General features: G+C 42.7%; 1 protein-coding gene across 9 annotated transcripts in view; it reads right to left on the bottom strand.

The window, feature by feature from the left end:
* The window catches only part of LOC106608688 (neurexin-2), a 1074993-nt gene that overhangs the window by 521282 nt on the left and 538556 nt on the right, over positions 1-15155 (bottom strand). For all 9 annotated transcript variants that reach the window (XM_045721575.2, XM_045721576.2, XM_045721574.2 and 6 more), the window contains one exon: positions 14636-14797. In XM_045721575.2, coding sequence (XP_045577531.1) covers positions 14636-14797 — 162 coding nt within the window. The remainder of the gene's footprint in view (positions 1-14635; positions 14798-15155) is intronic.

Raw genomic sequence — 15155 nt, 5'->3', positions numbered from 1 at the left:
ACTCAATCATGGACACTCTTACTGACATTTGTGGCTGTTTCACGGGATGTTTTTTGGCTCTACCTTCTTGCCCTTTGTGCTGTTGTCTGTGCCCAATAGTGTTTCTACCATGTTTTGTGCTGCTACCATGTTGTGCTGCTGCATGTTGTGTTGCTAACATGTTGTTGCCATGTCATGTTGCTACCATTCTGTGTTTTCATGTGTTGCTACCATGCTATGTTGTTGTCTTAGGTCTCTCTTTATGTAGTGTTGTGGTGTCTCTCTTGTCGTGATGTGTGTTTTGTCCTATATTTATTTAAAAAATGAATCCCAGCCCCCGTCCCTACTGGAGGCCTTTTGGTACGCCGTCATTGTAGGACATACCTAGGTGTCAGGTTAGACTGTAAACTCTCCTTCCAGACTCACATTAAGCATCTCCAATCCAAAATTAAATTTAGAATCGGCTTCCTATTTCGCAACAAAGCCTCCTTCACTCATACCGCCCTCGTAAAACTGACTATGCTACCGATCCTTGATTTCGGCGATGCCATTTACAAAATAGCCCCCAACACTCTACTCAGCAAACTGGACGTAGTCTATCACAGTGCCATCCGTTTTGTCACCAAAGCCCCATATACTACCCACCACTGCGACCTGTACGCTCGTTGGCTGGCCCTCACTATATATCCATCGCCAAACCCACTGGCTCTAGGTCATCTATAAGTCTTTGCTAGGTAAAGCCCCACCTTATCTCAGCTCACTGGTCACCATAGCAACACCCACCCGTAGCACGTGCTCAAGCAGGTATATTGCACTGGTCATCCCCAAAGCCAACACTTTCTTTGGCTGCCTTTCCTTCCAGTTCTCTGCTGCCAATGACTGGAACGAATTGCAAAAATCTCTGAAGCTGGAGTCTTATATCTCCCTCTCTAACTTTAAGCATCAGCTGTGAGAACAGCTTACCGATCACTGTACCTGTACACAGCCAATCTGTAAATAGCCCATCCAACTACCTCATCCCCATAGTATTACCTACCCTCTTTCTCTTTTGCACCCCAGTATCTCTACTTGCACATCATCATCTGCACATCTATCACTGCAGTATTAATGCTAAATTGTAATTATTTTTCACCTCTATGGCCTATTTATTGCCTACTCTTCAACATTTGCACACACTGTACATAGATTTTTTCAATTTTTTATTTTCTTTCGTGTTATTGACTGTATGTTTATTTATGTGTAAACTCTGTGTTGTTGTTTTTGTCACACTGCTTTGCTTTATCTTGACCAGGTCGCAGTTGTAAATGAGAACTTACCTGGTTAAATAAAGGTGAAATAAAAATAAATAAAATAAAAAATTGTAAATAAGAATTTGTCCTTAACTGACTTGCGTAGTTAAATAAACGGTAAATAAAAAAATAAAAATGTTTACACTTTTTTGGTTACTACATGATTCCATTTGTGTTATTTCACTGATGTCTTCACTACCCCCCAACGTCTTAGAAAGAATTAAACATGACAACTGGAGAGTTCCTCAACTCACTTCTCCCATTTCAACATTTAATACAAGCGGTTCTGCAAGCAGCAAATCTCTCCTTTCCCTCTCCTCCATAGTGACTTAATGTGAAACTGCCCTATTTGTTTCTCTTTTTCATAGTTACAGCAGGCTTGGCTAACTCACTGAGCGTTTGATTGAGCCTACCCTGAGTGCTACATAGGCAGGCGTTTGCACTTCCGGGACCATTTCATTGATTTTATTGCACCAGACATAGCTCAAGCAAGCCCAGCCAAAGTATTTAATAGAAAACAAATACTAATTGAACCCAGGTCTGAAATCTGGCAGCTAAACTCCAGAGGTTGGGGATACAACTTCTGCCCTGTGGACTTCAAAATCTCGTCATTAGGATGGATTAGCGAGGCTAATAAGCTATGCTAACACTGTTTTGGCAGTCAACGAGCCAGCCACAGCAGACTTAACTCAAGATGTTAGATACAGAGTGAGGGAAGGACAAGAAAAAGAAGGAGACGAGGATGAGGACGATCCCTCACAATGCTGGTATTGTGATGTCTGAGATGCCAGACCGAGTGAGTCAGGGGACACAGACAGTGATGAAAGCCTTCTTTCAGCCAAGAGGGCTATGAGACAATTCCTGTCTGGCGCCATTATAACACAGCCGGTAAGAGAGTGTCGGGTTTTATAAAGAGACACATTTCAGGAATCACTTCTTTTACAAGTCAGTGTGAGGTCTGTAGACATTACAGTACAGTAAAGTACATGAGCGATAATCAAACTTTCAATGAACTTTAGCGAGTTTAGTGGTAAGACAGCCTCTGTGTCCGCCTGAACATTATTTCTAAGGTTCTATACTAAGATAACCCTTTTATCACTCCTGAAGTTATTTAACGACTTCAGCCAATAACTTTTGCCGGAATGTCTGTCTGAATCGATGACGTGTATCGGCTTAGGGTTTTCACTGTTCTGACGGCTAGCACTATCGCTGGGCCATTCCTCTTCTTCAGGGTGACTGGATTGATTTGTTTTGTCATTGAGAAACTCGGACAACCAAAGCAGCCGCTGCTGCAGTCCAGCAAGCAGCCAGCCTGCCGCAGACATAATCACTTTCACTGACACTCCTAGGCACTGGGGACCTCGTGATAGGTGGGTGGAGGGGTGTGCGTGTGTGTGTGTGTGTGTGAGAGAGAGAGAGAATTGGTGAGGGCACTAGAACAGTCTGTAGCGCCCGGACTCACCCTACTGGAATCTGAAGTCAAATGTCTACTGTTTGCTGATGATTTGTTGCTTTTGTCCCCAACCAAGGAGGGCCTATAGCAGCACCTAGATATTCTGCACAGATTCTGTCAGACCTGGGCCATGACACTAAATCTCAGTAAGACAAAAATAATGGTGTTCCAAAAAAAGTCCAGTTGCCAGGAACACAAATACAAATTCCGTCTAGACACTGTTGCCCTAGAGCACACAAAAACTATACATACCTGCGGCCTAATCATCAGCGCCACAGGTAACTTCCACAAAGCTGTGAACGAGCTGAGAGACAAGGCAAGAAAAGCATTCTATGCCATCAAAAGGAACATAACATTTGACATACAAATTAGGATCTGTCTCAACATACTTGAATCAGTTATAGAACCCATTGCCCTCTATGGTTGTGACATTCTGGGGTCCGCTCACCAACCAAGAATTCACAAAATGGGACAAACACCAAATTGAGACTCTGCATGCAGAATTCTGCAAAAAAATCCTCTGCATACAACGTAAACACCAAGTAATGCATGCAGAGCAAATTTAGGCCGATACCCGCTAATTATCAAAATCCAGAAAAGAGACGTTAAATTCTGCAACCACCTAAAAGGAAGCGATTCCCAAACCTTCCATAACAAAGCCATCACCTACAGAGAGATGAACCTGGAGAAGAGTCCCCTAATCAAACTGGTCCTGGGGCTCTGTTCACAAACACAAACACACCCCACAGAGCCCCAGGACAGCAAAACAATTCGACCCAACCAAATCACGAGAAAACAATAAGATAATGACTTGACACATCGGAAAGAATTAACAACAAAAAATGAACAAACTGGAATGCCATTTGGCTCTAAACAGAGACTACACAGTGGCAGAATACCTGACCACTGTGACTGACCCAAAATGAAGGAAGGTTTTGTACTATGTACAGACTGATGATTAGGCCGAGGTATGTATCGTTTTTGTGTGCTCTAGGGCAACAGTGTCTAGACGGAATTTGTATTTGTGTTCCTGGCAACTGGACTTTTTTTGGAACACCATTATTTTTGTCTTACTGAGATTTACTGTCAGGGTCTCAAGAGAAGACAGGCTATGTGCACACTGTGTGCACACTGCCCACAAAATGAGGTGGAAACTGAGGCGCACTTCCTAACATCCTGTCAAATGTATGACCATATTAGAGACACATATCTCCCTCAGATTAGACAGACCCAAAAATATATTTTTTTTAAATCAAATTTTGATAAACTCCCATATTTATTGGGTGAAATGCCACAGTGTGTCATCACAGCAGCAAGATTTGTGACCTGTTGCCACAAGAAAAGGGAAACCAGTAAAGAAGCGGTCGTCACCGGCTTTCTAGCCTCCACCGATCTACATTTCTTTTTCCATTTGTTTTGTCTGTATTGTACACACCTGGTTCCCATTTCATTTTAAGTATTTCCCTATTTAGCCCTCTGGAGCCATCATGGTTTTGTGCGTGTTTATTGTTGTCAGTTGTCTCGTTTATGTGATTCTGGATTTTCGGTCTCCTTGTTGGAGGATTATTTTTGAGTAAAGTAACTATTATTACTCATCTCTGTGTCCTGCGCCTGACTCCGCCTTACCGACATCACCTAGACTCTGACAGTTTATTTATTTTCCCTTTTGAATTTTAGCTATTTGCACATCGTTACATCACTGTATATAGACATAATAGGACATTTGAAATGTCTTTATTCTTTTGGAACTTGTGTGAGTGTAATATTTACTGTTCACTTTTTATTGTTTCTTTCACTTTTGTTTATCCATTTGCCTTACTTTGGCAATGTAAACATATGTTTCCCATGCCAATAAAGCCCCTTGAATTGAAATGAATTGAGAGAGAGAGGAAGTTAGCCAAAATGTCATAACATTTCCTTGTGTGTGTTTAAGTGGGTTGTTTTAAGTGTGAATGTTATTTTCTTCAGGAAAACCGACCAGGATCATTTTGAAGAGGAATAATAATTGTGTTGCCTCTACGTGTTGTAGTTTACATACAGGTGGGATGTTTTAGCAGTGTTCAACAGCTACTTCATGTTCTGTGTTCAGAGACCAGAGAGCAGCAAACAAGACCGCATTCTAATCATCAACTCCTGCCAATGGATGTTTCTCTGTTACTTTACAAGCCAGCTCAAATGCATAGGCCCAAACACACACGCACACACATACACGCACGCATGCTTGCACGCACACACACACAGTCACTCACTTACGCACGCACAGGCAATCATTTGACTCTCAACTAATTTCTCATTGTGGAGATACGAATTGGGAAGGCCGCCCGCTGAGGTGCCTGAGTAAAATGTGTCTGAAATGAGGGGCAGAGCGGGAGGAGAGTTTGAGGGATCCTATCATCCTACCAAGGTAAGGCTCAAAAGAGCAGTGGAGAGATAGAGCGGGAATAAGAGAGGAATGAGCGGGGCCTTCTGCTAGTGTGGGAATCAGTCGAAGAAATCAATTTTTAATTTGGCTGTCATGATGGTATAGCTGGTGTATCAGCAACACTGGCATAGATTTAATTGCACACATGTCTGGAGAGAGAGGGAGAGGGGAGAGAGAGGGAAGAGAGAGGGATAGGAGGGAGAGGAGGATGTGAAAGAGGGCAATAGTAAGGTCATATGTTGAGAGAAGGAGAGATGGCACAGGGGAAGACTCATTTCAGGAAACTAGGTGTATGTTGCGCATCACTACTTCACAGGAGAGACATTTGAACATATATATATATTTTTTTAATCAAAATGCCTTATGGAACATGTGAACTTTCATGTGCCTTAATAACAAAACTTGCATGCCTTCTGTAAATACAAATACAATTGTTAACCTGTTTAGGATAGGGGGCAGTATTTTCACGGCCGGATAAAAAAACGTACCCGATTTAATCTGGTTATTACTCCTGCCCAGAAACTAGAATATGCATATAATTTTATTTGGATAGAAAACACCCTAAAGTTTCTAAAACTGTTTGAATGGTGTCTGTGAGTATAACAGAACTCATATGGCAGGCCAAAACCTGAGAAGATTACATACAGGAAGTGCCCTGTCTGACCATTTCTTGGCCTTCTATAGCCTCTTTATGGAAAATAGAGGATCTCTGCTGTAACGTGACATTTTCTAAGGCTCCCATAGGCTCTCAGAAGGCGCCAGAACGGGGAATGATGACTCTGCAGTCCCTGGGCGAAAAACAGTAGGGCTTTTGGAAAGTGGTCGTTCTGAGAACAATGACACGGGTGCGCGCGTGCATGTGAAGACTCCATTTTCTATTTTCAGTGTTTGAACGAAAACAAGGTCTCCCGGTCGGAATATTATTGCTATTTTACGAGAAAAATCGCATAAAAATTTATTTTAAACAGCGTTTGACATGCTTCGAAGTACGGTAATGGAATATTTTGAAATTTTTTGTCACGATACGTGCCGGTGCGTCACCCCTCGGATAGTGTCTTGAACGCAAGAACAAAACGCAGCTATTTGGATATAACTATGGATTATTTGGAACCAAAACAACATTGGGTGTTGAAGTAGAAGTCCTGGGAGTGCATTCTGACGAAGAACAGCAAAGGTAATCCAATTTTTCTTATAGTAAATCAGAGTTTGGTGAGTGCCAAACTTGGTGGGTGTCAAAATAGCAAGCCATGATGGCCAGGCTATCTACTCAGAATATTGCAAAATGCGCTTTCACCGAAAAGCTATTTTAAAATCGGACAACGCGATTGCATAAAGGAGTTCTGTATCTATAATTCTTAAAATAATTGTTATGTTTTTTGTGAACGTTTATCGTGAGTAATTTAGTAAATTCACCGGAAGTTTTCGGTCGGTATGCTAGTTCTGAACGTCACATGCTAATGTAAAAAGCTGTTTTTTGATATAAATATGAACTTGATTGAACAAAACATGCATGTATTGTATAACATAATGTCCTAAGATTGTCATCTGATGAAGATCATCAAAGGTTAGTGCTGCATTTAGCTGTGGTTTTGGTTTTTGTGACATTATATGCTAGCTTGAAAAATGGGTGTCTGATTATTTCTGGCTGGGTACTCTCCTGACATAATCTAATGTTTTGCTTTCGTTGTAAAGCCTTTTTGAAATCGGACAATGTGGTTAGATAAAGGAGAGTCTTGTCTTTAAAATGGTGTAAAATAGTCATATGTTTGAAAAATTGAAGTTTTTGGATTTCTGAGGTGTTTGTAATTCGCGCCACGCTCTATCATTGGATATTGGCGAGGCGTTCCGCTAGCGGCACATCTAGATGTAAGAGGTTAAATTACAAGCCTAGTTGGTTTAGCCACAGAAAAAGCCAGTAACCTTCCCGCTAGCCATGATTAGCTGACATAATGAGAGGGCTGGACATGCCGAGAGATGAGTTCGGATTGGTCTGCCATGTATTAGGCTTCTGTTTATTTGAGATTGTCAGCATGTGTAGTTAATCTTGTCTAACGCAGCTTTAAAAAATATATATATTGTGTAGTGGAACTGGATAAGTGTTGCTCTCCACTTTCTGGAGGACCAAGTTTTGAAATCAGTGTAATTAGAGTACGATAGCTAAGAAGATGGAGAAAACACCTGTCTCTGGATTACATCTTCAAAAGTGTCCACGGACCATTCCCACATTCTCAAAAATAGAAATATTGTTTAATTCTTCAAACTTTTGATTGTCCAAGTGTCTCTCTGTGTTCCACAGTTTACATTCCATTCTCAAACACTACAGAGTATAGAGGCAGCGTTTTTATGACCGCCATAAAACAGCCGACTTCCCGCTCTCCCCCTCTACGAGAGAGAGCACGCTGTAGAGCGGACCCACTGTAACCTGATCCTTCAGATCTTCACAGGAGAGTTATGACAATGGCATCCGTGAGAGAGGGAGAATCGTCCATCCATGTATATGGGTAAGATAGTCTAGCTAGCTACATATTCAGATATTACACGTTTTCAATTTTGTCAGAAAGTCATTTTAATTTCAAGTTAAAGTGTACTGTTAGCTAGCTAGCTAACGTTACATGTATGATCGGTGTCATAATAGTATTCGTATCTCAGAGCCATTTCCTTTGCAAGGTATAGCCTAATGTTAGCTAGCTAACATTGAACCTGGTTGGTTAGCTACCTGCAGATTCATGCAGGGTAGTAACGTCATGAGTTGGGATTATGGTTCATTGTTTAGCTAGCTAGCTACATGTCCTAACGAAAGACTCCACTATGCAAGTATGCATTTCAGTAGGGCGAGTAAAATGGTCAGTGAGCTGTTCTGTCATTTGTGTCTGGAAGTAGATAGCAAGCTAGCCAACTTTAGCCATTTTGCTTGTGTGCTTGACTGCTGTTGTTAGGTCAGCTAGCTAATGTTACATGTATGATCTGTGTAGTAATATTATTAGTATCTCAGAGCCATTTGCTTTGCTAGTTATAGCCTAATGTTAGCTAGCTAACATGAAACCTGGTTGGTTTGCTACCTGCAGATTCATGCAGATAGTAACGTCATGAGTTGGGATTATGGCTAATTGTTTAGGTAGCTAGCTAGTTACGTCTTAAAATATTCCACTATACAAGTAACCCTTTCAATAAAATGTTAATGATGTCGCTGCAACAACTGTTGATAGACGTAGCTCGTAAATTCTCTCTGGCTATCTACTCCGATTTCAGAGCAGTCTTGTCTGAGTGTGCCAGAGCACAGAATAACTGATGAATTTACAAACGCTGAATATGTTGAATTTGGCCGGTGAATATGGCCGGTGTCAATAAACGTTGGCAAAAAAAGCGCACATTGTTGCCAGCAGCACAGTCGCAGTCACTAACGCTCTGGATAACATGAAACCAGCCTTACCAGCTATGCTAGGGTGAGTAAAATGGTCAGAGTGAGCTGTTCTCTCATTTGTATCTGGAAGTAGCTAGCTAGCTAGCCAACGTTAGCCAGTTAGCTTGACTGCTGTTGTTAGGATAGAACGCTTGGATCATACCTTAAAGAGATGGGTGGGGCTAAAGCTTAACCTGTTAGGGCTAGGGGGCAGCATTGACACGGCTGGATAAAAAACATACCCGATTTAATCTGGTTACCACTCCTACTCAGTAACTAGAATATGCATATACTTATTACATATGGATAGAAAACACCCTACATTTTCTAAAACTGTTTGAATGGTGTCTGTGAGTATAACAGAACTCAAATGGCAGGTCAAAACCTGAGAGATTCCTTTACAGGAAGTGGCCTGTCTGACCATTTGTTGAACTTCTTTTCCATCTCTATCATTTACTAAGGATCTCTGCTCTAACGTGACACTTCCCACGTCTTCCATAGGCTCTCAGAGCCCGGGAAAAAACAGAATGTCGTCATTCCAGCCCCAGGCTGAAACACATTATCGCCTTTCTCAAGTGGCCCATCAAGAGACACTAGCTTATGCGCGTGACCCCGACCGCCCCCGCCTTTGGGATTTTTTCCTCTGTTTGCCGAAAAGGAGATTCCCTGTCGGAATATTATCGCTTTTCTACGAGAAAAATGACGTAAAAATTGATTTTAAACAGCGGTTGACATGCTTCGACGTACGGTAATGGAATACTTTGAATTTTATTGTCAGGAATTGCGCCAAGCGCGTGACACTTCTTTACTATTTCGGATAGTGTCTGGAACGCACGAACAAAACGCCGCTATTCGGATATAACGATGGATTATTTTGGACCAAACCAACATTTGTTATTGAAGTAGCTGTCCTGGGTGTGTATTCTGACGAAGACAACAAAAGGTAATGACATTTTTATAATAGTAAATATGATTATGGTGAGTGCTAAACTTGCCGGGTGTCTAAATAGCGAGCCCGTGATGCCTGGGCTATGTACTTAGAATATTGCAAAATGTGCTTTCACCAAAAAGCTATTTTAAAATCGGACATATCGAGTGCATAGAGGAGGTCTGTATCTATAATTCTTAAAATAATTGTTATGCTTTTTGTGAACGTTTATCGTGAGTAATTTAGTAAAATGTTAGCGAATTCCCCGTAAGTTTGCGGGGGGTATGCTAGTTCTGAACGTCACATGCTAATGTAAAAAGCTGGTTTTTGATATAAATATGAACTTGATTGAACAAAACATGCATGTATTGTATAACATAATGTCCTAGGGTTGTCATCTGATGAAGATCATCAAAGGTGAGTGCTGCATTTAGCTGTCTTCTGGGTTTTGGTGACATTATATGCTGGCTTGAAAAATGGGTGTCTGATTATTTCTGGCTTGGTACTCTGCTGACATAATCTAATGTTTTGCTTTCGTTGTAAAGCCTTTTTGAAATCGGACAGTGTGGTTAGATTAACGAGAGTCTTATCTTTAAATGGCTGTAAAATAGTCATATGTTTGAGAAATTGAAGTAATAGGATTTTTAAGGTTTTGAAAATCGCGCCACAGGATAGCCGTGGCTGTTACGTAGGTGGGACGAATTCGTCCCGCCTAGCCTAGAGAGGTTAAGAGGGTATGAACGATGGTGAATGGGTGTAGACAAAGCAGTGGTCTCCAGCAGGTGTACCAAAACATTCAAAGGCCATTTTCTCAAAAGTGAGGTTAAAAGTTTATCTACTTTCAAAGTAGAATTACTTTCCCATTGTTGCTCAACTGTAGCATATGATACCATTTTCTAGTTCTGAGTCTCCTCTTTTATCTAATGTAAAAAACACCATTTCAACACCAACACCATTTTGCTACATAAGGCCGAATCGATCCGGTCTTTCACAGATGGTAATATGGGGGGAAAGAGAGATCACAAGTTGAGAGAAGGAGAGATGGCAGAGAGGAAGACAGATAGTAATATGGGGGGAAAGAGAGGTCACAAGTTGTGAGAAGGAGAGGTGGCAGAGAGGAAGACAGATGGTAATATGGGGGGAAAGAGAGATCACAAGTTGAGAGAAGGAGAGATGAAGACAGATGGTAATATGGGGGGAAAGAGAGGTCACAAGTTGAGAGAAGGAGAGATGGCAGAGAGGAAGACAGATGGTAATATGGGGAAAGAGAGGTCACAAGTTGAGAGATGAAGACAGATGGTAATATGGGGAAAGAGAGGTCACAAGTTGAGAGAAGGAGAGATGAAGACAGATGGTAATATGGGGGGAAAGAGAGGTCACAAGTTGAGAGATGAAGACAGATGGTAATATGGGGAAAGAGAGGTCACAAGTTGAGAGATGAAGACAGATGGTAATATGGGGGAAAGAGAGGTCACAAGTTGAGAGATGAAGACAGATGGTAATATGGGGGGAAAGAGAGGTCACAAGGTGAGAGATGAAGACAGATGGTAATATGGGGGGAAAGAGAGGTCTCAAGTTTTTTTCTTTTTCTTTTTTACCCCCTTTTTCTCCCCAATTTCGTGGTATCCAATTGGTAGTAGTTACTGTCTTGTCTCATCGCTGCAACTCCCGTACGGACTCAGGAGAGGCGAAGGTCGAGAGCCATGCGTCCTCCGAAACACAACCCAACCAAGCAGCACGGCTTCTTAACACAGCGCGCATCCAACCCGGAAGCCAGCCGCACCAATGTGTCGGAGGAAACACCGTACACCTAGCGACCTGGTGATCGTGCACTGCGCCCGGCCCGCCACAGGAGTCGCTAGTGCTCGATGAGACAAGGATATCCCTGCCGGCAAAACCCTCCCTAACCCGGACGATGCTGGGCCAATTGTGAAATGCCCCATGGGCCTCCCGGTCGCGGCCAGCTGCGACAGAGCCTGGGCTCAAATCCAGAGTCTCTGGTGGCACAGCTAGCCCTTAGACCACTGTGCCACCAGGGAGGCCGAGAGGTCTCAAGTTGAGAGAAGGAGAGATGGCAGAGAGGAATGACAGAGAGTAATATGGGGGAAAGAGAGGTCTCAAGTTGAGAGAAGGAGAGATGGCAGAGAGGAAGACAGATGGTAGTATGGGGGAAAGAGAGGTCTCAAGTTGAGAGAAGGAGAGATGGCAGAGAGGAAGACAGATGGTAGTATGGGGAAAGAGAAGTCTCAAGTTGAGAGAAGGAGAGATGGCAGAGAGGAAGACAGATGGTAATATGGGGGAAAGAGAGGTCTCAAGTTGAGAGAAAGGGAGATGGCAGAAAGGAAAACAGATGGTAATATGGGGGAAAGAGAGACTCAAGTTGAGAGAAGGAGAGATGGCAGAGAGGAAGACAGAGAGTAATATGGGGGAAAGAGAGGTCACAAGTTGAGAGAAGGAGAGATGACAGATAGTAGTATGGGGGAAAGAGAGCAAAGGTGAGAACAACACTGGAGGGGGATTTCACCCCCCCACCCCCCAAAAAAAAAAAAAAACTCTCACCAAAAAAGACATGCAAACGCACATCACACACCCACAGTGTTACCTGAGAACAATACAAGTCTCATCACACACCCACAGTGTTACTTGAGAACAATACAAGTCTCATCACACACCCACAGTGTTACCTGAGAACAATACAAGTCTCATCAAACACCCACAGTGTTACCTGAGAACAATACAAGTATCATCAAACACCCACAGTGTTACCTGAGAACAATACAAGTCTCATCAAACACCCACAGTGTTACCTGAGAACAATACAAGTCACATCAAACACCCACAGTGTTACCTGAGAACAATACAAGTCACATCAAACACCCACAGTGTTACCTGAGAACAATACAAGTCTCATCAAACACCCACAGTGTTACCTGAGAACAATACAAGTCTCATCAAACACCCACAGTGTTACCTGAGAACAATACAAGTCTCATCACACACCCACAGTGTTACCTGAGAACAATACAAGTCACATCAAACACCCACAGTGTTACCTGAGAACAATACAAGTCACATCAAACACCCACAGTGTTACCTGAGAACAATACAAGTCAATTCACACATCCACAGCGTTACCTGAGAACAATACAAGTCACATCAAACACCCACAGTGTTACCTGAGAACAATACAAGTCACATCAAACACCCACAGTGTTACCTGAGAACAATACAAGTCACATCAAACACCCACAGTGTTACCTGAGAACAATACAAGTCACATCAAACACCCACAGTGTTACCTGAGAACAATACAAGTCACATCAAACACCCACAGTGTTACCTGAGAACAATACAAGTCTCATCAAACACCCACAGTGTTACCTGAGAACAATACAAGTCTCATCAAACACCCACAGTGTTACCTGAGAACAATACAAGTCTCATCACACACCCACAGTGTTACCTGAGAACAATACAAGTCACATCAAACACCCACAGTGTTACCTGAGAACAATACAAGTCATATCAAACACCCACAGTGTTACCTGAGAACAATGCAAGTCAATTCACACATCCACAGTGTTACCTGAGAACAATACAAGTCACATCACACACACACAGTGTTACCTAAGAACAATACAAGATAAACTTTTGTTCTTTAAGGCTCCTCTCTGGATCCTACTTTTCCTTTCTGTCTTTCAACTCACTCCCTCCATTGCTCTCTCGCTCTCTTCTGTCTCACTCTATTCTCTCTCTCTCTTCTATCTCACTGTATCTTCTCTCTCAATCTCTCTTCTATCTCACTCTATCCTCTCTCTCTCCTCTCTCTCTCTCTCTCTCTCTCTCTCTCTCTCTCTCTCCTCTCTCTCAATCTCTCTTCTTCCCTTCATTGGATATCTTGCTCCTGGAGGCTCCTGGCCAAGCGTATCAAAGGCCTTTCGTGCCACTGGGAACTTGAAAGCACAGCCACAGCCCTGACACAAGACTTGTAATTCTGCCCACAGTATTGACCAACAGGATGAAACGGCCTAAAGTCTAAAAGCAGCACATTTCTCTCTTTCTTTCTTTCTTTCTCCCTACCTTCTCTCGCTCTCCTCTCCCACTATCTCTCTCCTCTCCCTTTACTCACTCTCTTTTCTCTTCCTCTCTCTCTCCCCTTCTCTCTCACTCTCTTTCTTTCCCTCTCTCTCTCTCTTCATTCGCTCTTCTCTCTTTCCCCTCTCGTCTCTCTCTCCACTCGCTCTTCTCTCTTTCCTCTATCCCTCTTTCCTCTCTCTCTCTCCCCCCTCTCTTATTTCTCCTTAATTCACGTCTGCACAGTCTTCTCACTTTTACTTTGTATCCTCTCTTCCCCCATTTTTTTCATTTGTCCTTTTCCCTCTTTGTATCTCATTATGCTTCTTCACCTTCTACTTTCTACTCATCCTCTGCCTCCTTTCCCTCTGTCTGGGAATTGAATGTATAATCATCAACATCTTCATAAGACTAGAATTGCTTTGGGAGGATGATTTGAAGAGGGAATTTCCCAAATAGCAACCAAACAATGAAAATGTAATTACTATATAATTCATTAAATCTGATGAAACAATAATGACTTACTCAATCAGAGAATGTTTATAAGAAAAATATTGCTGTCGTATTCCCATCCGTTCCTCTATAAGTAATTTCATTGGAGTGGTCTTCTTCCCAGCTTGTTGAGTTGTGGCTTGGAGCCTTATTGGGGACATTTTTTTTGTTCATACCAACTATGGGGATTTATCAGTCTACTTCCTCTTAGAGTTAGGATAATAACTTAGCGTCCCTGAGACAATATCCAGCCTGTTTATAGGGGGAGTTATGATGCATCTAAAAGCCTTTCTGAGACCTCTCTCTCTCACTCACACACTCACACACACACACACACACACACACACACACACACACACACACACACACACACACACACACACACACACACACACACACATCTGTGAGGACAGTTTGTGTACGCGAGCAAATATGTGTGTGTGTGTGTGTGTGTGTGTGTGTGTGTGTGTGTGTGTGTGTGTGTGTGTGTGTGTGTGTGTGTGTGTGTGTGTGTGTGTGTGTGTGTGTACGTGCATGTCTGTGTGTGTGTGCCTGATTCCCCCCTCAATCCCCAGTACTGAACCAGAGAGACACTCACGTCTTTGAGGCAGCCCATGAAGTTGTTGCTGACGGGTGATCCGGGCAGGTCTGCAGTATTGGGACTCCCCCCAATGTAGAAGAAGTCATCTGATCCCAACATGGTATAGTCCTCCTGGGTATAACCAGTAGTGGTCAGAATACCATCCACTGATATGGTCACCTGGTACGGGCACGGCCCAACAGACACAGGTAGGTATAGAGGGATAGATAGATGGAGAGAGACAAAAAAAGAGAGAGAAAGAGTAGAGGAGTGGAGTGGAGGAGGGGAAAGGAAAGGAAGAAGTTGGATTAAACACTGGCGGTAGGCGGGTCTGTCCCCTACGGTGGGACGTTACTCGTTAATGATTGGTCGCGTTTGCGCAGCTCAGTGGGGAGTCGCTCGGGAATGCAGTTGCTGGGGTTGACCACTGGGACGGTGCTGTTTTCACTCTCTAATAACAGTTCTCAAGGGCATATTATTTTACCACTTTACAAACTGCACCACTGAAAATATCCACACATTGTTAAATGCAGCATGC

This window comes from Salmo salar, chromosome 07 (genome assembly GCF_965601325.2).
Source record: "Salmo salar chromosome 07, fSalSal1, whole genome shotgun sequence".
Taxonomy (NCBI): domain Eukaryota; kingdom Metazoa; phylum Chordata; class Actinopteri; order Salmoniformes; family Salmonidae; genus Salmo; species Salmo salar.
This window is presented reverse-complemented; position numbering and strand designations above follow the sequence as displayed.